This window comes from Vigna unguiculata, chromosome 6 (assembly GCF_037176805.1).
Source record: "Vigna unguiculata cultivar grain cowpea cultivar isolate G323 ecotype 2 chromosome 6, ASM3717680v1, whole genome shotgun sequence".
NCBI lineage: Eukaryota > Viridiplantae > Streptophyta > Magnoliopsida > Fabales > Fabaceae > Vigna > Vigna unguiculata.
Genome location: NC_140797.1, coordinates 48218496 through 48241436, shown reverse-complemented (window position 1 = coordinate 48241436; position 22941 = coordinate 48218496). Strand labels below are relative to the sequence as shown.

Sequence of the window (22941 nt, the reverse complement as noted above, 5' to 3'; positions counted from 1 at the left end):
AAAACAAATCATAAAATAACTGTAAAATAACGATTACATCTTAAATTATTTTTAAAATAATAGGTGAAATAGGAATTAAAAAGATAGGCACAAAAGAGAAACACGTCATCATCTATTAAAGAAATACATATACAACGTTTGTGTTTATGCTTATATATATATATATATATATATATATATATATATATATATATATATATATATATATATATATATAAAATAGTCAATTAATTTAGTTTTTGTTAATAATTTTTTTAAAACCCTTTTTCTTCGCCCGCAAGGAACTGCTGTCAAAATCCAAGAAAGTGTAACTGCCTCAAACCTTAGCAACAATAAACATAGCGTTAGAAGTGTAACTGCTTTTTGTGTTGTTCATCCTTCAAATTCTATAGCAGGATCAGAGTCGATATTCAGATTCTCCCTTCTTTGTCTTGAGTAAAATGCCTCGCCGTAGTGGTCAGCCTCTCCATCTCTTCCCATCCATTTTCTTTTGTTCGATTTTCTTTATTTTAATCAATCCTAGTTTTACAATTTCTAGTTTTCTATGCGTCTCAGTTGTTTGATTCAATGATTGTGCCCAGTGTTTTCTTTTTCTCCTTTTTTTTTTATGGTAATTTAATCGCAGTTTTTGTTTATAAATATTCTCGGTTCGGTTGGTGTATGTGTTTTTAGGTATGTACAATGCCGATGATTATTATACTTTGTGATATTTTTGTAAATCAATCTTTCTTAGCCATGTTTAATTCTGTTTCTGCCATGATATAGCCATATAGGATCGGGATCACAATCGAAGAATGCGTTGAATAAACGTGTTGGTGTTATTAATATTAGTTAAAAGAGATTGTTCTGGCCGATCAAATAGTATTTGTTTATTTATAGAACATGGTTTTTGCATTTCGATGCCCTTTTTCTGGTTATGTCAATCATATTGAGTTGTTGTTTATTATGTCTGCAGGTGGATCTGACCGTTCAGCTCCACGTCCTGCTCCACGGACAGGTCAGAATGAATACGCTAGTATACTTGGCTAAGTTTTGCTGAACCCTTAATAATATATAATGTATCTTTTGAAAGAAGATGTGGTTATTTAGTTTTTGTCTTGTTACTTTCTTATCTAAATTATTTTGCAGATTTGCATTATATATGAATTTCTTAATTCTTGATGCAGTTAACCCTGCTCCACCTCCAGCTCCTGCTCAGAATGGCAACAGTGGATCTCTCTTAGGAACCGTAGCTGAAGGTATGTCATATGTATCACTACGATTTTTCATCCGTCACATGTACATTCTGGTACTGAATTAAGTTTATTTTCCTTTTCATTTTCTAGGAATGGCTTTCGGTGGTGGAGTTGCTGTGGTCAACAGGGCTTTGGATTCTGCTTTGGGTCCTCGAATTATTCAACATGAAACAGTAGCTACTGGGTCTTCTACTGTCCCAGCTGCAACTGCTAACAGTTTTGGTAGTGATGCATGTAATCTTCACTTGAAGGCTTTCCACGATGTACGTTTCAATATGTTCTGGCTCTGTTCTTTTCTGTTGATAAATCCCCATTTTATTGTAGTAATGAAGTTGTGTTTTTGGTGGTAGGCTTAATTAAGGTTTTGTTTCTCTACTGTTTTCTAAAATTTGTTTGTCCTGTGAATACATTTGCATGTGTTTTCCTCCTGAACACATTTGAAAGCATTTCTCTTCCAATTGTTTCTTTTTTCTGGTTTCTGAAATACCTTTTTACAAGTAATTTTCAAAACTTGACACATTTTGTATGAGAAATTGATTCTTGAGTTGTATGAACTTGTTTTATAAAATAATTTAAAACTAACAGGTGAAACAAGAATCGAACATGTACAAAATCTTCTCGTAACTCTGTATTGTGTTCTATGTAAATGCAAATTTGTTTTGTATGAGAATATTACTGAAGGTGATGTTGAATTGCTTGCAGTGCCTGAACAGCTATGGGAGTGACATTAGCAAGTGTCAGTTTTACATGGACAGCTTAGCACAGTGCAGAAGGAACTCCGGAGCCACATTGAGCGCATGAAGAAGAACATGTTTCCTTCGTTTGTTTTGCCTTGCAATGCTATTACTTAAGACTTTGCACTACTTTTTTTATTATAGCACATATTCCATTTTTAACAACCCGTGTTGGTAAACACTTACAAACTGGCATGAACCCGTTATGAATTTGTTCTACATTGCTAATTTATTACAAATAAATTATAATTGGTTTTGTCCCAAATTTTCTCTGGATTGTTATTACTGTGTATACCACATAGAATAAGAATTTCGAGTAACTAATGCTGGAATGTAGAACATGTAATTCGGAAGTGATTTTTTCTCTCCATGGAACTCTTGTAGGTTTTTTGGGTGTGAGTTTCTCTCAGTCACTGTTCATCTCTTCATCGCATACCACTCCTTAAACCTACCATCATCAAAGCTTTGGATCAGAAGGTGTCTAAGGCTTCATGTTGAAACCTGATAGAAAATAACGAAAGAAAGAAGAGGAAAAAGAATTAGGATAATATTATCGAGGTTCGCTCGAATTATTATTGAACACAAATATTTCAAGTTAGGTTAGATATCTATTTTCAAAATATATATATATATATATATATATATATATATATATATATATATATATATATATATATATATATATGTCAAATCATTTACTAGAAATATTTAACGAGGATTCAAACACATTTTTTTGGTCTAACATCGAAGCGATACGTTAAATAAGATAAAAAGCTTAAAAAATATTATAAAACACATATAAAATATTAAATAAATTTAACTTGATTAAAAAAAAATTCAATTCAAAACATTTTTAAAAGTTAGAAAACTAATTGGTAAAAAAAATTAATAGAGATTAATTCTAATTTTAAATATTTAACCATTTTAATAAATATTAGTATTATTTACTGTACATTTTTTGTTATTATTAATTAATACACGTCTTAGCACTAAAGCTGTCAAAACGGATAATTTGGGCCGATCTGTCTTGACCCACCACGGATTGATGATTTAATGAGCCAACCCAACTCGGCTCATTTTTTAGTGAGCCAAAAAAATTTGAACCCGACCCGACTCATCACGGGTTGACGGGTTAAACTGGTTGGCTCACAGGTTCACTTAATTAAAAAAATATTTTTTTTTCAGTCAAAACTAAATTGTAATTATAATTAAAGTCTAAATAAACTTTTATACAATCCAAATACAAACCAAAATAAAAAAAAAATACAAATTGTTTATGTGTTGGATAAAAAAACAACTTAACATGACCCAAATGTAAAGCCCAACTTAATAAAAAAAAACACTTGTGTGACCATTTTATCTACGGATAGGTGAGCTAACCCGGCTCACTACGGGTTCAACCCGGATGAGCCGGGTTCCAAATGAGCTGGGTCAAAAATCAACACATATTAAAATTTGTAAAAAAATTTCAATCCAACCTTGTCTAAACCCGTGATGAACCGAGTTGGTTCACAAATTTTAACCCATTTTGACAGCTCTACTTAGCACTATACAAAAATGGAAAACATAGTTCATCAAAAGCTGACACTATGATTGAAAACGTGCGTTATTATTATTAATACACGTTGTCTTAATGGAGAAAAGAGTCGATAAAAAGCAGACACTATGATTGAAAAACCCACTCTAAATAAAAAGTAGAGACGGTCATGCGTCCATGCTGAAAACGTGGGTTTCACTCACCTTTAATGCGACATCACTAAAAAATTAATTAATTAATTTTAAAATGCAGCGTGTGTGTCTACCGGCTTCAATAAAAGAATTAAAAAACTTATCGTCGGTTAATTTAAAAATATTTTTATTACTGTTGCTGCTAGTCATCGCTTTTAAGTCATAATCATGCTTAAAATTCACATTCATATTTATTTAGAAAACATAACATTCGCATTCAATATTTTTGCATGCACTAATATAAAATTCTCACAATACCCACTCCATTGAGTGTATTTATACAAATCTGTTAATAAACTAAATTCAATATTGAACGGATCAAAATCTGAAAGAGTACATGAATATAAAATCCATTTACAAGCTAATTAAAATATAAAAAAATGGATATACAATTGATCCACAAAGCTTATTGAAATCCAAACAGCTAAAAATGAAATTGACTTTAGAATGTAAAATCAATTTCAAATATAAAATTGATCCACAAGCTTATTAGAATCCAAACAGCTATAACATTTGTGTTGATTTAAGCGTAGTTTATTTCGACTCAAAAGATGAACTTTATTATTTTTTATTTTTTTGACTCTTTGCGTCGTTTATTTTATTATTTTATTAAAATTATAAGATTTAGTAGGAAATTATAGGAATATCCTTTTCTCCACTGAGTATGTTTGCAGTGGAATTTTTTTGTGTTTGTAATATAATCACACACAAATTTTATGAAATAAATTAATCATGATAAGATAATAATATAATAAACGATAAAGTAACTATTATAGAAAGTGATACAAAAAAAAGTACTATGTGAATATAACTAATTAATAATATGATGTCTTTCATTCTTCGTTAGTTTATGAAAGTTGTTTTAATAAATAGTCAGCGTTATTTACTATACATTCTTTGTTATTATTAATACACGTTGTTTTAGAGTTTTTTAAGAGATCCAAAATACGTGTTCTGAAATTTGTATCCATTGCTTTCTAGAATAAGCGTTTTGGATTCATGATACTTATGTGTTTTTTTCCGAATCATTGCATAAAAAATCCTTTAGAATCATACCATTTGTAGCATTAAAAATTAGCAATCACTACAATTTTGGATTGTCCTATATATCCAAATAGTATACTCCTAGATAATATTGTATTATGTAAAAGTTGGCAACCACCATTAAAGAATGCATGCTCCACCACCACAACTCAGATAAAACGTGCGAGAGTTCAAAAACTAGGGGTTGCAGGTGAAAACAAATGGGGTGTAAGAAGAAACCACCCTAATCACTTTGGTCATAATTATATATAGATTGTTGTCTTCTTATTTAACGTAATAAGTTAAAGAAGCATTGTGTATTGTGTATTTTCTTGGAATATATGTCATCATCTTGAAGAAACTCGACCACAATAATTACATATAAAAATGTATGTTAACGTGTTGTGATATTATCTTTAGACAATAATACTTTTACTACTTTTTTTTTTATAATATTTGATGACATTTTTTAAATAGTTTTAAAATATAAAAAAATTTAAAAAGCTACTTAAAATATATAATTTCATATCGTAAAAAGAAAGTTATTAATATTTAATCGTTAAAAAATTATTTTTCATAATATTTTGGTTAATGCTTACACTTTGGAAAGTTTCAAAAGCAGTCAGTATATGCTATTTGTCTTTTCCTCCATTTATAAAACAATCTAATAACTCCTGTATCTTTCAAATTGAATGAAGTATCTACCTTAATCCAAAATAGAGACTATTGTGTAAAAATTATTTGGAAATTTTGATTGAAAGAGCAAATAAAAGGATTATTTAGGTTGATGTCGTGTGTGAATACTGAAGAATATTTGTAATACTTTACAATTAGTAATGCATGAAAGGTTTTCGTAGGTACTACCCAAAAATCAGTTTGTGCTGATAAAAAATAATGTAAAATATATTTGTGTAATTTTTTTCCCTTCTCTATCCAAATCTGCTTTTACAAAAAAATAAGAAAGGAATAAATTTTAAAGTGCCATAATATTTTTTGATGACACAATTCAAGTCTCCCTCCTCTTGTGTTACTTTTACATAAAACCTCAAGCAATATATATGATAACAGGCTAAAATATTATAAATCGATAATTTTCCAGGGATCCACAGAACTTTAACCTTAATGGTGGAACTGAAATATTATACATCGCCAATTTCTTAAAGATACATTAATTTGTTATAATCTTTTGTATCAAAGTTATATATTAAATAAGGTCTTGAATATTACGAAAATATAACTTAGGTTGCATACTTTTTCCGACTATAATTTATTTCAATATTAAACTAGTTTTATTACAGGAATATTAATTTAGTTCTGCGCCTTTTATATTTCGCAAGAGATTCTTATAAAATTTTATTGAAAAGATCTGGATTCTCATGTTAAATTTAATCCTCATATTTGAAAGGAGTTTATTCTCAACTAAAAGAGAATAGGATGCTATACACCAAAAAATAAGGGCTTAATCAGCGTGAGTGGACTTGGCATCATTTGTTGATAACGTAAAATACTAATAAATTTGAAGTATTAAGAAGAAAAATTCGGATTTACCTAAGATCATTATTGTGGAATTCTGGTACATTACACTCATTCTTCATAATGGATGCCAACATAGCATTAGCATGCCAAATATTAATCAGACTAATAATAACATCTCAAATATTACCACGCTGGTACTATTTTACAGTGTTGATCTTATTGAATAGTAGCAAGTGATGATCGACCCTTAAGAAAATTGACGCATAATGTTTTCAAAATGTCCTTGTCTGGTTTTAGTAGTGCCGCCTTATCCTTTGCATCCAAAGCAAAAGCTTCCTAAAATATTCCAAACAAAACACCATAAAACTCGACCACATAGACAGATCAGAAGAAACAGTACAAGACAAGACAAAACATAAAATACCTGGACCAAATTTCGTGTAATAATACGGTCTATAAAGTGGAAGAGGATGTCGTGGGTGAATTCTGGGTGGCCTTGGATGCAAAAGATGTGATCTCCATAGCTGAACATCTCAATTGCAGTCATTTCTGAGGAAGCAATGAGGTGTGCTTTAGGAGGGAGCTCTAGAATCTGCATGCAGTTCAACATAATATATCTATATATATAACATAATTCGAAGAAGAAAAAGAAAAAGTTACAGAGACACTGACCTCGTCCCTGTGGCATTTGTGTATGGAAAGGTGTGATGGGAGGTTGAGAGAAGAGAAAGAGAATGGCAGAGATGATGAGATGTTTATAGATTTAACACCAATGTCCCAACCCTTCGTAGACCGACCCACCTTCCCTCCCAATGCACGCCCAATTATCTGTTACATATTCAACACATTATACACTTTCATCTCAAATTCATTCAACTTACATTTCCATTCGTTAATCCAAACAAAACCAATTCATCGAATCGAGATTCTCTATTGAATTTTTTTATTGTTATTCTCTTTTGATCATTAAAAATACACTATATTTCAAGATATTTTAAAATTTCAAAATTAGTCACTGTGGATGTAGTTTGAAGACAAGACAGAGAAATAACACAGAAAACCGGTACAGAATCCAAATTCTACATTCCCTCTCATCTCCTCAAATTATTAACTACGCTCGCTCTTTTTTAAATTCTCTTTTCAATCCAAACACACTCTTAAAGATATTTTAAAAATGAAATTACATCATTGTGCTCGCTTTATTTTGCCTTCTATCAGAAGGCTCACCTCTTTTTTTGTTGGACCAAAATAGACAAATTAGGAGCATGCAAGAAGGGAATATTATCTTGGCACAAAAATTCCAAAAAGAAGAATATTATTAATATACAATAAATTTACATACACGTATACTAGTTTTTCAAATTTTAGAATGTCTGAGAATTATATGGTTTGGAAGAGAGAAATGTATATTAAATGAAAGAATAACAGCATTCAATCATCACGAAGAGAGTTTCTTTTAGATAAAAATATTGTTTCTTTATATCTAAAATCTTGACATAAATCTAAAATACGAGGTAATGAAAAGAAACAAAATTCAAAAAGAAAAAAACAATTAACCCCATTTTGAAAGAACTAAAAATAAATAAATAAATTGAAGTTTTCACTCAATAAAAAAACTTAAATTATTTATAAACAATGTAATAAAGAAGCAAAAGAAATCATCCAAAAATATTCTTGAAATTATTAAAAATGTATAATATTCCTCACGAAAAATAAAAATTAATTATGAAACACAAGACAATTAATCCGACCGTCCCAAAATTCACAACTTTTCGAGAATGCTCTTAACACCATAAATGTGTACTATGGTGTATGTACGTTCAATTTAAAAACTAAAAAGAATAAGTTACAATTTTTCAGAATTAATATTCAGTTAAGATAATGTGAATGAAAAATTACATTTATACTATCTTAACTTAATATATAATTTTTTTCATGTGTAATTATATAACTTTTCACGTCCTTTTATCTTATCAAATCTATGATTTTGATCGGTGAAAAACCAATAATACTAAAACTTTTTCATCGTTAAAGAAAAAAGTTTCCCATTAAATACGTAAAAATAACATTTTAATTAAAAAAAATGTTTTTAATAAATTAATTTTGATGAATTGTGTAAGAATTGAAATAAGAGAATTAACTGTCCAACAAATTTTTATAATTAAATACCGTTACTGAATAATTAGATTTAGATGCGGCACTGACAAAGTTTAACCTGGGAGATGTGACGTGGAGAAGACAGGATGGAGCAGTGCAGTGTTTAGTTACAAAATGTAAGACATTTCAAACTTTAATCTCCTGTTAAAAGATCACTGTGGATAGGATCACCAACCCTTCCAACATCACTGACAAGAGTACGAGAAAATCAATACAGTATCACACGTCAATTCCCAAATATGTATCTCTAAACTTGTTTTTTTTCCTCGTACTAAATTCTCTAACTCAGCTTATTGGTTTATTTTTCGAAACGCTAAAAGAGTTTTATCACTGCAGGAGTAAATCGAATGGAAAAGGTATTCACCCTCTTCTCAAATTTGAACCAAACTATATTAACAACAGATGGATTCAATCTTTTATTTCATTCCAGTCTGTGATGAAGAAGGTTCGAACTGTTTAACATTTACCTAACCATGATGTTTTAAATACTATAAAAAGAAAAAAAGTCAACTAAATATGCTGCTTGAAAAGAGATGAACATTCTTAACAGTACAATGGGCATTTAGGTAAGTTAAAAAAGTGTACAATGGTCATATAATAATGAAACAAATAACTATACACCAATGAGACTTATCTATATTGTTATTAGAATATTGGTGAGGTCCTTTTTGTGAAGATTTAAAAATGAAACAATAAATAGATTGTGAGATCTATGAGATATGAGAGAGAAAGTAATTAAAAAAGCATAAACATTATTGAAGGGAGGAAATTGAAATATAACAAGTAGGAACCTGGTGGCCGAAGCAAATGCCAAGGATTTTCTTGTGCATAGAGTGCAATCTGTTAACGAGTTCCAGAAGTTCAAGAATCCAAGAATCGTTGGCATGGGCGTCGTAACAGCTTCCGGTGATGACAAACCCATCGTAGAGAGAGAGGTGGTGGTTGGCCGGAAACTCTCCCTGCACCACCTTGTACAGGTCCCACCTCTCTCCCTCCTCCGCCAACACTCTCCCGAACATCCCGTAACAACCTCCGTGCATCTTCAACAAGTACTCCGAATCCTCACCGCACATCAGCACCGCATACCTCTTCTCTCCGACCTCACCCATCTCAGAGAGACACACACAGAAACGATTTGGTGTTGTTCTCGTTGGCTTCCTCTCAGGGACATAACTAACTTTCCCACTCTCGCCTCCTTTTTAAAGGCCCACCTTTTCACCTTTATTACTAAATTGTCCTTTCCTCTTTATTTGTCTTTTTTTATCGGAATGACAACGTGGGTTTTTCACCTCTAATGTTAATAGATAATAAAAAATAAAAATATTTTGGTTTAATTTCTCTTTTAGTTCTTGTTTTTATCAAAAATTAACAATAGGATTATATTAATTACATCAACAAAGCAAATCATTCATATTAAGAGTTTTAATTTTAATGAAAGAATCATTGATCCATTTTAAGATATTTAAAGAAATGTATCGTAAAAGACCAAATTGCATTAGTTTTTTAAAAAATCAAAACCAAATTAAGACTAAAAAAACTAGAGAATCGACTTAATATTTTTAAACAAAAACATGAATCAAAAGATTAATTAAACCAAATATTTATTAAGATAACTTTTTTTTTCATTCTTATTGTGTTTTTAGTTTTTTGCACAAATTGTAATTATATCTCACTCTCGTATGTTTTCTTTTTCTTTTTGAAAAAAAAAAAGTTAGACACAAACTCATTATTTCTGCTTTTATTTCTCAATTATTCTATTTCTTTTTTGTCTCATGTCCCATTTGATAATAAAAACATTATTTTTATCTCATCAGCTTTTTGTTCATTTTTGTATTATAGAAAAAATATAATGCATCATGTGTTCTTTCATAACCGATCTTTACGTGTCTCAATTTTTTATTAGATTATGATAAATTATTTTTTAATATTATTTACAAAAAAAGTGTACATTGATAAAAAATAAAAGAATAAATTTATCGTTTAAAAGTGATAAAAAAAGAAACTGTGAATGAAAACACATTCTTTGAAGTATTATATTAATAATCAAATTTAATGATCTCAAAATTATATTATTTTGATCCCTCCAACATTTTTTTGTCAAGATCCGCCGGTGCTTCTTATCTTAACTTTTTTGTGGTTGATGAGTTGTTTTATTGGAATGTTATGATGTTGTTTATTGGACTTCTTTTGATGTTATAGGATTTGTTTTATTATTTAAATGTTTTCATACTTCAAATATTAAAATTATGATGTCTAATTTTTTTTTTAATTCAAAATGTTCAAATATACAAATTTACTTGTAGACCCATGTAAGACAGATCACGTTTCTAAACCTGCAACTTCTCTGCATGACAAGCCAATCCAACCCATAATGTGTGAACTTGGCCTAAACGAGCTGGATCGACCGCATTGTTATCCCTATTTTTCTTATACATCGCCCTACCTTTTACCATTTGGTTTAGTTATTTTTTCGTCCTAATAATTTTTAAATTTTATTTTACTATTTTTAACGTTATTAACTCAGTTCATTATTTTTAAAAGCAAATTAGTATTATTATTAGTTGTTAACTCTTAAACAAAGTTTTTGTGAATTTTTTATGTATATTGAATCTGGAAGAGTAAAGAAACAGTTTGTATTGGATATCCTAGTATGTGACCATTTTTTCCTAGGTTTACATAGGTGATCGTAAATCAGTGAAATCGCTCTGTGGGTATGCGTGTGAAGTAGGTTTACACGTTGGAAATGTTTGGGTGCGCGTTTTGGAAGCTTCCACACGTTGTTTTTGCGTGGCTTTTATTACCATATATTTGACGTGAAGGGGTGTTAATAGAGTGCGTGGGTAACAATTCCATTAACAATATTCTCTTTCTTCTTATTATTATTATCAGTGGCCCATATTCGCTATATTTTTATTTATTTCACACACTGAAATATTACGGAAACTGAGAGCAAATAAAGGAGACTTTAACATAAAAATAATAATAATAATAATAATAGCGTGAAGGGAACAATGTCACTGTTTAATTTGACTTTCGTATTCTATCACGTGAAAATGGATTCTTGGCCTGATCAACTTTTTCTTTAAGTAAAATATAAATTCATTTTTGTTATATTCATTGTTAATTTTTTTTCATTAAATTTAATGTAATGTTTGTTAATTTTATCATAAGCATCATCGGTATATGATTAGAGATATTAATTTGGTTAATAGACTCAAATGAGAGAAAAAAAAGTTTAAGTTCCTAAAGTCTCGTCAAGTGACTTAAGGTCAAGGCTAGTTAGGCTCTCCTAATAATAATATTTTAAGTCAAACTAAAAGATTAAATCAAGTATTTTCAGTCGGTCACAACCAAAGATCAAGTCATCAGATCCAGACTGACTACCTAGACAGGCCGACGACTCAGACATACTGTCCGGTCCGACAATCCAAACGGATCGACCCGATCCAACCACCTATATGAGTTGGACCGACCTGGATCAACAACCTAGACGAGCCAATCCACAAGGCTTTTGTGAAGTTTTTTTGCCCTCTGAACTTCTTTAATTGGAGCTTTTTGGTCTTATAGGTTTTTTTTGTTCTAGTTCACGTGGATGAAGAACAAAATCTTATAGATTGAACTAAATTAACACTTCTATATATATGATATCAAGTTTAAGATAAGACTATTTTACTTTTATTTATTAAAAATCATATTGTTTATTACATATGAACACATTTTACCTACTTTATTTTACTATTTTTTCTCATAATAATAATATGTGTTTTTATTTGTTTTACGATATTTTGGGAAAATTACCATTATAGCAGTAAAATAAAATAAATAAATAAATAAACTTAACTTAGTCTTATGAATGAACTTTTTTTTTTCTTGAGTACAAGAAAAGAGATAGTAATTAATGTATTTAGAAGAATTAAGAAGTCACGTTGACAAAATATATTTTGGCATTATGGGAAGATGATTTATGGACAAAGTTCTCTCTAAAGGCTTCAACGAGAGGAAAATATGAAAAAGAGAAATTGATTTTTACATGGGCTAAATATGAGATTCTGTACAAATTGACTGATTTATGAGCTGATTTTAACTTATAAAAAAATTAATATAATTTTTATCATACTTTACTTTTCTATAAATTCTTACCAAGAAGTTAGTTAAAGGAACCCTAAAACTCCTGATAATATAATAAATAACTTGGTGAAAGATAAATTTGATTAATAAAATAAATTTTAATACAACAACTATTCATTACTCTTTCACTTTCTCTTTAAATCCTACAATCACGACAATTTAACTTACAAAATCGCATAATTTTATGTAGAGCTTTAAAAACAGTGAATTAAATATAATTATTTCAAGAATGTTAGTGATTTTCGTTATTTAGTATATCCTTCGTGATAAATTTAGTTGTTAAATATTGATTATAGAAAATTATTAGATTTTTTTAAAAAAAATGTGTTACTTTCTTTACCTTGGTCCCTTAAACATGTTACTTTATATTTTTACTATTTGCAATTATTTTTTAGCTTTTAGTCTATTTGATATGTCATTTTTAACTTTTATCATCACAAATATATCGTTTTTTAGTCCGCATATAAATAGCATATTTGTTTTATTTTGGTTCTTATTAGTATATAATCTTTTATTCATTCTCGTTATTCGCCAGACATTTTTTTATAACATCAACATTGTTAATTTGACAATTTTACTGACATTACATTTGTTGATTTCTTTACTTTTGAGAAAGTTAATAATAATGACAAACAAAAAGGAAAAGACAGAGAGGAATGAAAACTAAAAAAAAATGAATACCAAAACTAAATACTTATACATTCTATAAAATATTAGTATAATATCTTAATTTAATTTTAATGTCTATAAAAATGTATAGATATCATCATACATAACTTTTAATTTCTTTATTTAAACAGTTTTCAATGTTTGATAAAATTAAAATAAGGATATAGTTAAAAACATATATTATCTTCAAATTTTAAAAATAACACTTAGAAAGTAATTTTTTTTTTTCAAAAAGTTACTAATGTATATGAACTTTGAAAGAGAGGAAGTACACATTGAAAAGGTCATTTTGGTTAATCAAATTCTCAATTCATTGTCCTAGACATTTGTCAACATTTTCATAAGAATTCTAAGAAGCATTAAACTTAAATGGATTGATGTAACGTAGGAAATTTCTTCGTGCACCCCATATTTTCGTTTTTCACCTCCATATTTTTGTAATACCCATTATACCCCTATTCTATTTATGGTTTTGATAATCTGTAGATATTAAGGATTGTACGATCTACATTATAAATTTGTATTTTAAATTGTATAATCCGTAATACAAAATTATATTTCAGATTATACAATCTATAAATCTATGATGCACATGAATTATGAAATAAAAAACTTACATTCCACATATTTTATTCGTGATTTTAATCTTATTCCTTACCCTTCATATTTCATGCTTTTTTTAATTTGTTTTAATGGATACTTATGAATTTTTTTTAGGATATACGTAGAAGAAGATGATGGGGTGGAATTGGAACAAGAAGATGGGTTGGGGTGGGAGAAGATGAGGTAGAGTTGGAGGTGGAAGAAGAGAATATAATGGACATGATATAACCTACTTTTGAAAAACTCATACTTTAAAATACATTCAAAATTTTTGCATATATCATAAAATCATTAATTCCCTATTATAAAGAAGATTATGAGGATGAGAAAACAATAAATAAAAAAAAAAACAATTCAAAGATGATTCTAATAATAATTTTCGAATTAAACACATTTATCTAATTCAATACGCCATTTTTAAAAATAAAAAATGAATTATTTTAAAATTACAATACTTAAAAAGGCAACTTTCAAATTTGGGACTAAAAAATATTTTTAAACTTAGAAGATTAAAATTTTATTTTTAAATTTTTGAAATTTAATTTTGAGTGAGTAAAAATCATTTAAAAAAACGGGTTAAAAATTCTTTTTCATATGATTATTTTAAAAGCATATATTATTATCAAAAAAATGTATTTTCTGAAATTAGAAAAATCTAAAAGAATTTTTTAATTTTGAGTTATAGAATAAAAAATATACAAGTTTAAATAATTAGAAACATATTAGATCAAAATAAAAAATGTAATTAATTCCCAAACATGCAAATGGAAGCAAGTTTTAAACACTAATAAATTAAGGGCGCCTTTTCCTGCACCTCCAATTCTTCTTTAATACTTCTCAAATTTACCATTTTACCCCTAATTAATTTGTGGGTGGCAGTGGGTAAAAACGGGTGGAAGAGCGGTAAATGATATTTACTGCAACAACTATTTTGCTTATCTGAGCTGCACCCCCAAATTATTTCGATAGCTTCTTTCTCGTCTCTGTTTCTTCTCCATTATGAGTGTGACCCCATTTATGAGTGGTCCCTTCATTTTAATTTTCTTCTCTGTGCTTCATTCTCTCCTTGAAGGTGGTCCCTAGTCCGATGTTCGTGTGTTCAGTTTCATTAATTTTATTTTTGAAAGCTCTCCTGTTTATTCTCTTCTCATTCTCACTGTGCTTCATTCTGTCCTTGAAGGTGTTCCCTGTCCGAGGTTCAGTTTCATTCATAATTTTTTTTGGAAAGCTCTCCTTTTGTCTTCTCTGCAGGTTATCCTTCTTCCATAATGTTTTGGAATTTGATTTGAATGGTTGGAATGTTAATATCATTTTTGTATTTTCTTTTTCCTTTTTATTATGTGAAACAGATTTCGTGATATGTTTCAAGAGAAAGCGAAATGAATTTCAAAAACCGTCTGGTAATTTTTTTTCCAGAAACGGAATTCGTAATTCGTTTTAGAAAAGTATGAAACAGATTTTGAAATCCGTTTCATAAGTTTTCATGTTTTTTTGATGAAATGGCTTTTGGGATCCGTTTCATACTTTTTTGAAACGGATCAAGAATCCCGTTTCACAAATTTTAAATTTTGTTCTAGAAACAGAATACGTGATCCGTTTCAGAAAAGTATGAAACAGATCCCAAAATCCGTTTCATAAATTTTCATGTTTTCTTTATGAAACGGATTTTGGGATCTGTTTCATACTTTTCTGAAACGGATCACGAATTCCGTTTTTGAAAATTTTAAATGCGAATTTCGTTTTTGAAATTTTTAAATGAAGGGTTCTTGACGTTTTATTAACCCTAATATTTTGTTTCCATTAATGAAATAGAATAATGTTGTTTATGTGCGTGTTGATTGTGGATTTGGTGTGTTGGTGAGTGAGTGCAGTGGTGTGCGTGAGTTTGTGAGTGAGTGTATATTGTGTGCATGAGTGAGGTGAAAATGGTTTGTATTCTCTATCACCACCATGCAATCAGTTTTGAATGTGAATTGACTAAAACAGTTTTGAAATTGATGAATCGTTGGCAGAATTTGTGTCTCACTTCGTGTTTGTCTGAGAACTTTGCATCTCTATGAGAACTTTACTTTGCATATGTAGTGTGTGTTGTGTAATAGGTGAGACAATCCAGTGAGATGTCATGTTGTGTTGCATTGTTTTCTCTGATATCGGTTGCATTGTTTTCTAATATTCTTATCTGTTATTATGTGCTTGCCCTTAATAGGGTTGTTTGACAAAATATTTTATTTTTTTATTATAGCTCATTATGGAAGATCATCATTTTAGTTATTTGAGTTTCTTGGATTCTCAAGTGGATTCTCAATTATATTAAAAAATATGAAAACATAATAAAATAAAACAAAAAATAATAAATAATAAAAAACATTTAAAATTTAAAAAACATATACTTTAAATAAATTAAAAATAGTTATAATACAATTTTTTTAATTTACAAATTAAGTATTTTTTTAATTTAATTTGTATTACTATTTTTCTTTTATATAATTAATTAAGAAATAAATTAAATAAAAAAGTAAAATTTAAAATGAGTTTAACTTTAAATTAATATATATATATATATATATATATATATATATATATATATATATATATATATATATATCACTCTGTTTCCCAAAATAAATATTAAAACTGAAATAAAATAAAATAAAATATTAAAAAAAACACGAAACGAATATCAAAATCTGTTTTCCAAATACATGAAACGGAACGCAAAATCAGTCTCAGAAATAACAACACCAAATTACAAAACGGATCTCAAAATCCGTTTCTGGAAGTTGTGAAACAGATTGCGTAATCTGTTTCATATAAAAAAATGCAATATTTACAAAACGACTTTCGGACTCCGTTTATAAAAAACATGAAACGGATTCTGTAATCCGTTTCATATAAACAACGCAAGAAACGACTTTTGGTATCCGTTTCTAAAAATCATGAAACGAATTTTGTAATTTGTTTCATAACACAAAAAAATATCAAAAACAAGTTTTGGCACAGATGGAATCATGATATATATATATATATATATATATATATATATATATATATATATATATATATATATATATATATATATGTTCATCAATCATCGTATACATTCACGAAAAAACATTAAAAATTTGACAAAACTTAACTGTACGACGTGTGTGGATTAACTGCAGAAGGAGAAGGCTGTATGTGAATGCTGGAAGCGTCGTCACAGACTGCTCTTGGGTTGATGCTTGCTGGTGCTCGATGATCTTCTCCACACAACAACTCAGCAACGTCAATGGGTGAATGGAAAAATGAAAACAAAGAAGGAGGCAGCAGCAGGCTGAATTTAAATGTGCGTTTAGGTCAACAAGATTCTTTGATTCTTTGATTTTTTGGAGTGCAAAAGTCTACAACAAAAACATATTCGTTGGCTGGTGCAAGGGTGTAGTGAAATTAATATTTTTTTACTATTTTTTCTCTTTTTTCATTTATCTTTTAATTGTGGATAAAATTGGAAATGGGAAAAGTTTTGGTACAGGAAAAATGGTTTGAGGTACAGGGAGAAGCCCCTAAATTAAGTTCCCCTAAATTAAGTTCAGGCTGGGCCATGAACTGAAGAGTTAGGCCCGGTCAATAATTACACAAAACCTACCAACATCCTTAAAAGGCCCACGTCAATCATGTTATGCGATCTGGTTTTATTTCACCAGAGGAATCTGTCTTCAATCAAATTCTTTTACAAAATGTTTAGAATTTAAATATTTTATTTTAAATGATATAATTTAGTTTTTCTTTCTTTTTAATGTTTTGCATTGTTGTACAGATGCTAAACAACACATTCCTATTCGCATTTCTTTGAAGCAATTTACTCTATTAGCTACGTAATAATAATTTTGAAAGTAAGTTAATTTTCTTTGGTAAATTTATATAAGTTGTGTTTGGAAGAGATTTCTTCAAAAGGAATACTGTACAAATATTTTTTTATAAATTTAAACTACTTTGTGAAAAATTAATAAGTAAATTTTGGAGAAATTATAACGTTTTTTATTAACTAACTTACATATTAAATGATTTTCATATAAGGTTTTTTTTTTTTTTTTACAGAAAATTTTGTCCAAATATTATTTTAGACACAGCATAAATTTTTGAATAAATTATATTAAAAGAGGAACATGTAATAGTAAATTGGAGGCGCAACAAGACAAGCATTAAATGCATTGACTTCGACGTAACAAGACAACAACCATTCTAATTTCAAATATTTTGAAAATATAATAAATATATACGGACAGAATTATTACATCCCGGAGGTAGAGATGACAAATAAACTCGTTCCCGTGAATATTGTCCGCGTTCTCGTGAATATTGTCCGAATCCGTTTCCGTTTTGACGGAAAATTCCCGCATTGACTGGGTATGGATATGGGGAATTTCTGATTTTTTCAATTGGGTATGAGGATGGGGATGGGGATAAATATATCTCCGCCATGATACCCGTCCCCGCCATATCTCCATCCTCGTTTAAATTATTAAAATATTCACAATTAATTAAGTAATCATATATATATATATATATATATATATATATATATATATATATATTCTATTTCTTATTTCTTCTGAATATTTGGTTTGTCATGAAACTCATTCGCATCTCCAATATATTTTTCTATCTTATCATAATCTTTATGTAATTATGTTAAAAGGATGTATGCCAATTAAAAAAATTTTATGTCTAACATTTGAATATTTATATTATTTTTTAAATTTTGATTTATTGTATATTTTTCTTTCACATTAAAATGTTTAATACTCTCAATTTAAGTGTTTAATAGCATAAACATTTCATTTACTAGGTAATATAAAAAAAATTCTTTACTTATAATTATTATTAATTTTTGTTTCATTTGAAGAACTGTTTTATTTCGCTAAAACAATTTTTGTTATTTCTCAACCATTGAGTATATATGTTGATATTTGAAAAGTTTTCTTAGATCTCTAATCTTATCATAACCTTAATTATACATTTTTTTTGTGCAATTCCTTCCAATAGTTTCCAAATTGTTTATAAGACACACATATGTTAATTTTTTAATCTTTTTATTTTTGTTTATTTTCATCATGTAGAATACTATTTCGATAAATTTTATCTAATTATTTTTTATTTTCTAACTCATTACAATCATACTTTAATTTTTTCACTATAATTGTATAAATAATTTTTATTTACTATAATATAAAAATTTAATGTAATTGCTATGAATATTTTTTTATCACCATCCAATATATATTGGAGTTTAAAAGATACAAGATCTATGATAAAATTTTATTATGTTTATTATTTGTTCTTTGTGTCATTTTTTTATCAACTATTGAGTATATATGTTGATATTTAAAAAGTTTTCTTAGATCTCTAAGATATTTTTCATCTTATCATACCCTTAATTATATATTTGTTTTCCTTTGTGTGATTCCTTCCAATAGTCTACAAATTGTTTATAAGACACACATTTGTTAATTTTTTAATATTTTTATTTTTTGTTTATTTTCATCATGTAGAATACTATTTCGATAAATTTTATCTAATTATTTTTTATTTTCTAACTCATGACAATCATACTTTAATTTTTTCACTATAATTGTATAAATAAGTTTTATTTACTACAATATAAAAATTTAATGTAATTGCCATGAATATTTTTTTACCATCATCCAACATATATTGTGGTTCAAAAGATACAAGATCTATATTAAAAATTTATTATTATGTTTATTATTTGTTCTTTGCATCATTTTGATCAAGTGATGTATTATAACTTTTATTAGTATATAAAAAATATATTCATTATAATTTAAAAAATTGAAGTAAACAAACATTTAAAATATATTTTAATTTAAATATTTTTTCCTTTTATATTTTTTTAAAAATATTTTTAAAATTTATCAACTAGGTTTCATTAATGTTTGCAAATTTAATAAATGTTTTGGTTCTCACTAAATTTTATTTGGTATTATAATCTAAAATGTAAACAATTATAATTTATTTCAAAGTATTTGATATCGAAGAAACAACTATACTCCTAATATTGAATATTTGATAATATTATGTTTCCTTTACCGTAATTTTTTATTATTTTATAAAAATTAATTAAAATTAATATTAAAGTAGTAAGAAAATGGGTACGGGTATGGGTACGGGATTATATCCGTTACCCGGTGGGGATGAGGATGAGACAAAAGTTTGATACCCGTTAATTTTGGATATGTGGATGATGATGAATTTTTTTTACGGAAATAAATATGGAATAGTGAAACCCGTCCCCGTCCCGCCTCGTTGCCATCCCTACCCAGAGGTGCTGCAACTTTTATTTTAAGATGAATATTTGAAACACAAATATATTATTTTATTTAAAGCATAAGATTTTAAGATATTTTTATTACAGAAATTATAAGCTGTTCATATTCTCCTATTCCTTTAATTTTTCTCCTCAATTACTTTTATACACTACACATCAATTAATACTTTTCTCCTATTACAGAAATTATAAGCTTTTCACACTTGTGGTGCTTCATGGGGTATAGGCTTTAATACATTTGAAAGAGTTTATACGTATTAGGTAATTCTAAAGTAAGAAAAAAAGTTCATTTCAATTTTTATTAAAAATCCTTGGAAAAAAAAAATTGTTACCGGAGAGTGACCTTCTGTTCACGTGGTGCTAAGGGATTTATAACCCCAACCACAACTTGAATGGAAGGAACTCGAAAGAAGAAAAAACAAGGGAGATGATCATATTTGATTAATTTTAACATTTTTTTATATGAAACTACATTTAATAATTTTGTACACTTATAATATATAAGAAAATTCTTAATTAAAAAATAATTTTAAAAACAAAATTTAATTTTTTTTAATGATTTTAGTAACTAATAATTTTTAATTTTATAAATTGTTATCGAAATTATTATTATAGTCCCAAAAATTTATAAGTTCTTTTGGTATTTTTATTTTACCTTTTATTTTTTTACAAATAATTATTTGTCTAAAAAATAGAAAAAAAATATATGAATGGATGTAAAGTGGACAAGTAGACACTTCCCAGATAGATGGTGAAGGAACGGTTGATGGAATCATGAATATATATTTAAGTGTTGAGAGAACTTCAAAACTCCATTGCTCTGATTTCTCTGAGATAAAATTATGGCAAATTCAGAAGAGAAGAAACATGTTGCAGTGTTTTCTTTCCCCTTTGGAAGCCACCCTACTCCTCTCTTAAACCTGGTGCTGAAGCTGGCTAATGCTGCTCCCAACTTGCAATTCTCATTCATAGGCACTGAACACTCCAACAACCCTCTTCTCATCTCAAATCCCCACATCCCAAACACCATCAAGTTCTACAGTATAAGCGATGGAGTCCCAGAGGGTCATGTTCCAGGTGGCCACCCAGTTGAAAGAGTCAACCTTTTTCTTCAGGCTTGTCCTCACAACCTGCAGAAGGGAATAGACATGGCAGTGGCTCACACAAAACAGAGAGTTACTTCTGTCATCGCTGATGCTTTTGTCGCACCCTCTCTCACCGTGGCTCAGCGCCTGAACGTTCCATGGGTTGCGGTTTGGCCTCCTTTGTCATGCTCGCTCTCTGCACATTTCTACACCGATTTGATACGCCACAGGTGTAACTCTGCAGCACGAGACACCCCTTTGGATTTTGTTCCTGGATTGTCTAAGATGCGAGTTGAAGACTTGCCAGAAGATGTGATCCAAGGTGTCGGTGAAGAGGAGACACTGTTTTCGAAGACACTAGCGTCATTGGGAAGTGTGTTACCTCAAGCCGAGGCAGTGGTTGTGAATTTCTTTGAGGAACTAGACCCACCCTTGTTGGCTAAGGACATGAAGTCAAAGTTCAAGTACTTTCTTTACGTTGGTTTCCTCACTCTTTCACTGCCTCTGCCACCCTTGCCTCCATCAGACACAGACGGCACTGGGTGCTTGTCGTGGTTGGACAAGCAGAAGGGTGGGTCAGTGGCGTATGTTAGCTTCGGGACAGTGGTGACACCACCGCCACATGAGATCGTGGCGGTGGCGGAAGCGTTGGAAGCAAGTGGCTTTCCCTTTTTGTGGTCTCTGAAGGAGCATCTGAAGGGTGTTCTGCCAAGTGGGTTTCTTGAGAGGACAAGAGAACGTGGGAAAGTTGTGGCTTGGGCTCCTCAGACTCAGGTTTTGGGACATGGTTCTGTGGGAGTGTTCGTGACTCACTGCGGTTGTAACTCGGTGTTTGAGAGCATGTCGAATGGAGTGCCTATGATATGCAGGCCTTTCTTTGGCGACCATGGGTTAACTGGGAGGATGGTTGAGGATGTTTGGGAGATTGGTGTGAGAGTGGAAGGTGGGGTGTTCACGAAAGATGGGTTGGTGAAATGCTTGAGACTGATTCTGGTGGAGGAAGAGGGGAATCTGATGAAGAAAAATGCTGTGAAAGTGAAAACAACAGTGGTGGATGCAGCTGGAGCACAAGGTAAAGCAGCACAAGATTTGAACACTTTGGTGGAAGTGGTTTCTAGATCTTAATTAGGTCATTGCTGTTGTCAGAATGCAGTTTATAACTGTAATTTTCTTTTTACATATTTTCTCTTGTCGAGGAATAATAAGATCAATGTCTCATCTTTCACTGGTGGGAGTAGTTGACCATAAATAAAAAGTGGAGAAAGTTGGATGAGGATTCCCACACGTCAAGTGAGAACGAAAACTTAATTTTCAGCCATGAATGTTATTTTCTTTACCTTTTTCTTGCAGTTATTTTTCAAGAAAATTAATAGAATATACGATAAGTCTTCAAGGCCGTGATTTTTTAGGAATGATCTGAGTGAGATGGAGATAAAGAAATTGAAAAAATTAAACATCACTTACGACATTTGAACCAACAAAAAAAAGATGTGGCTTTGATTTCATCATCGTCATCACAAATAGCGATCACAGTATCCTGTCATGAATTGGGTTATAAAATCACCTATTAAAAAATAGGGACTGGTTTAGTAACAAGAAAAAAAGTCTCTGCAAAATCAAATTGAAGAACTTTGATTAAACCCTTTTGCGAGCAACGTGTCTTATTTCTATTGACAGGACCATATGCATTTTATTTGATTCTGAAAACCCATTTAAACCCGAATAGTTTTTCTTGAGAGGAAGAGGAACACCTTCCCAGGTTTTATTCTTCA

General features: G+C 29.4%; 3 protein-coding genes across 3 annotated transcripts; 2 read left to right on the top strand and 1 right to left on the bottom strand.

The window, feature by feature from the left end:
• Nucleotides 1-273: 273 nt before the first annotated feature.
• LOC114189042 (uncharacterized) lies at nucleotides 274-2204 on the top strand. Its single transcript, XM_028077739.2, has 5 exons — nucleotides 274-456; nucleotides 956-997; nucleotides 1167-1238; nucleotides 1326-1498; nucleotides 1938-2204. The coding sequence occupies exons 1-5, from the start codon at nucleotides 441-443 to the stop codon at nucleotides 2034-2036; spliced, it is 402 nt and encodes a 133-aa protein (XP_027933540.1). The 5' UTR covers nucleotides 274-440; the 3' UTR covers nucleotides 2037-2204.
• A 4031-nt stretch (nucleotides 2205-6235) lies between these two features.
• LOC114187141 (gamma-glutamyl peptidase 3-like) lies at nucleotides 6236-9536 on the bottom strand. Its single transcript, XM_028075283.2, has 4 exons — nucleotides 9145-9536; nucleotides 6869-7024; nucleotides 6621-6788; nucleotides 6236-6532 (listed from the first exon to the last, which is right to left on the bottom strand). The coding sequence occupies exons 1-4, from the start codon at nucleotides 9460-9462 to the stop codon at nucleotides 6413-6415; spliced, it is 762 nt and encodes a 253-aa protein (XP_027931084.1). The 5' UTR covers nucleotides 9463-9536; the 3' UTR covers nucleotides 6236-6412.
• An 11334-nt stretch (nucleotides 9537-20870) lies between these two features.
• On the top strand, nucleotides 20871-22445 carry LOC114186934 (anthocyanidin 3-O-glucosyltransferase 7-like). Its single transcript, XM_028075012.2, has one exon. The coding sequence runs from the start codon at nucleotides 20927-20929 to the stop codon at nucleotides 22292-22294; it is 1368 nt and encodes a 455-aa protein (XP_027930813.1). The 5' UTR covers nucleotides 20871-20926; the 3' UTR covers nucleotides 22295-22445.
• Nucleotides 22446-22941: the final 496 nt, after the last annotated feature.

What these genes read in the sequence shown, in the direction of transcription:
- LOC114189042 (XM_028077739.2), top strand. An exon ending in ACGTCCTGCTCCACGGACAG is followed by an intron (nt 998 to 1,166) that starts GTCAGAATGAAT and finishes TTCTTGATGCAG; the next exon opens with TTAACCCTGCTCCACCTCCA. An exon ending in CTTAGGAACCGTAGCTGAAG is followed by an intron (nt 1,239 to 1,325) that starts GTATGTCATATG and finishes TTCATTTTCTAG; the next exon opens with GAATGGCTTTCGGTGGTGGA.
- LOC114187141 (XM_028075283.2), bottom strand. Translation starts at nt 9,462, where the DNA reads ATGGGTGAGGTCGGAGAGAAGAGGTATGCGGTGCTGATGTGCGGTGAG. An exon ending in GCATTTGCTTCGGCCACCAG is followed by an intron (nt 7,025 to 9,144) that starts GTTCCTACTTGT and finishes AATATGTAACAG; the next exon opens with ATAATTGGGCGTGCATTGGG. An exon ending in TTACACGAAATTTGGTCCAG is followed by an intron (nt 6,533 to 6,620) that starts GTATTTTATGTT and finishes GGAATATTTTAG; the next exon opens with GAAGCTTTTGCTTTGGATGC.
- LOC114186934 (XM_028075012.2), top strand. Translation starts at nt 20,927, where the DNA reads ATGGCAAATTCAGAAGAGAAGAAACATGTTGCAGTGTTTTCTTTCCCC.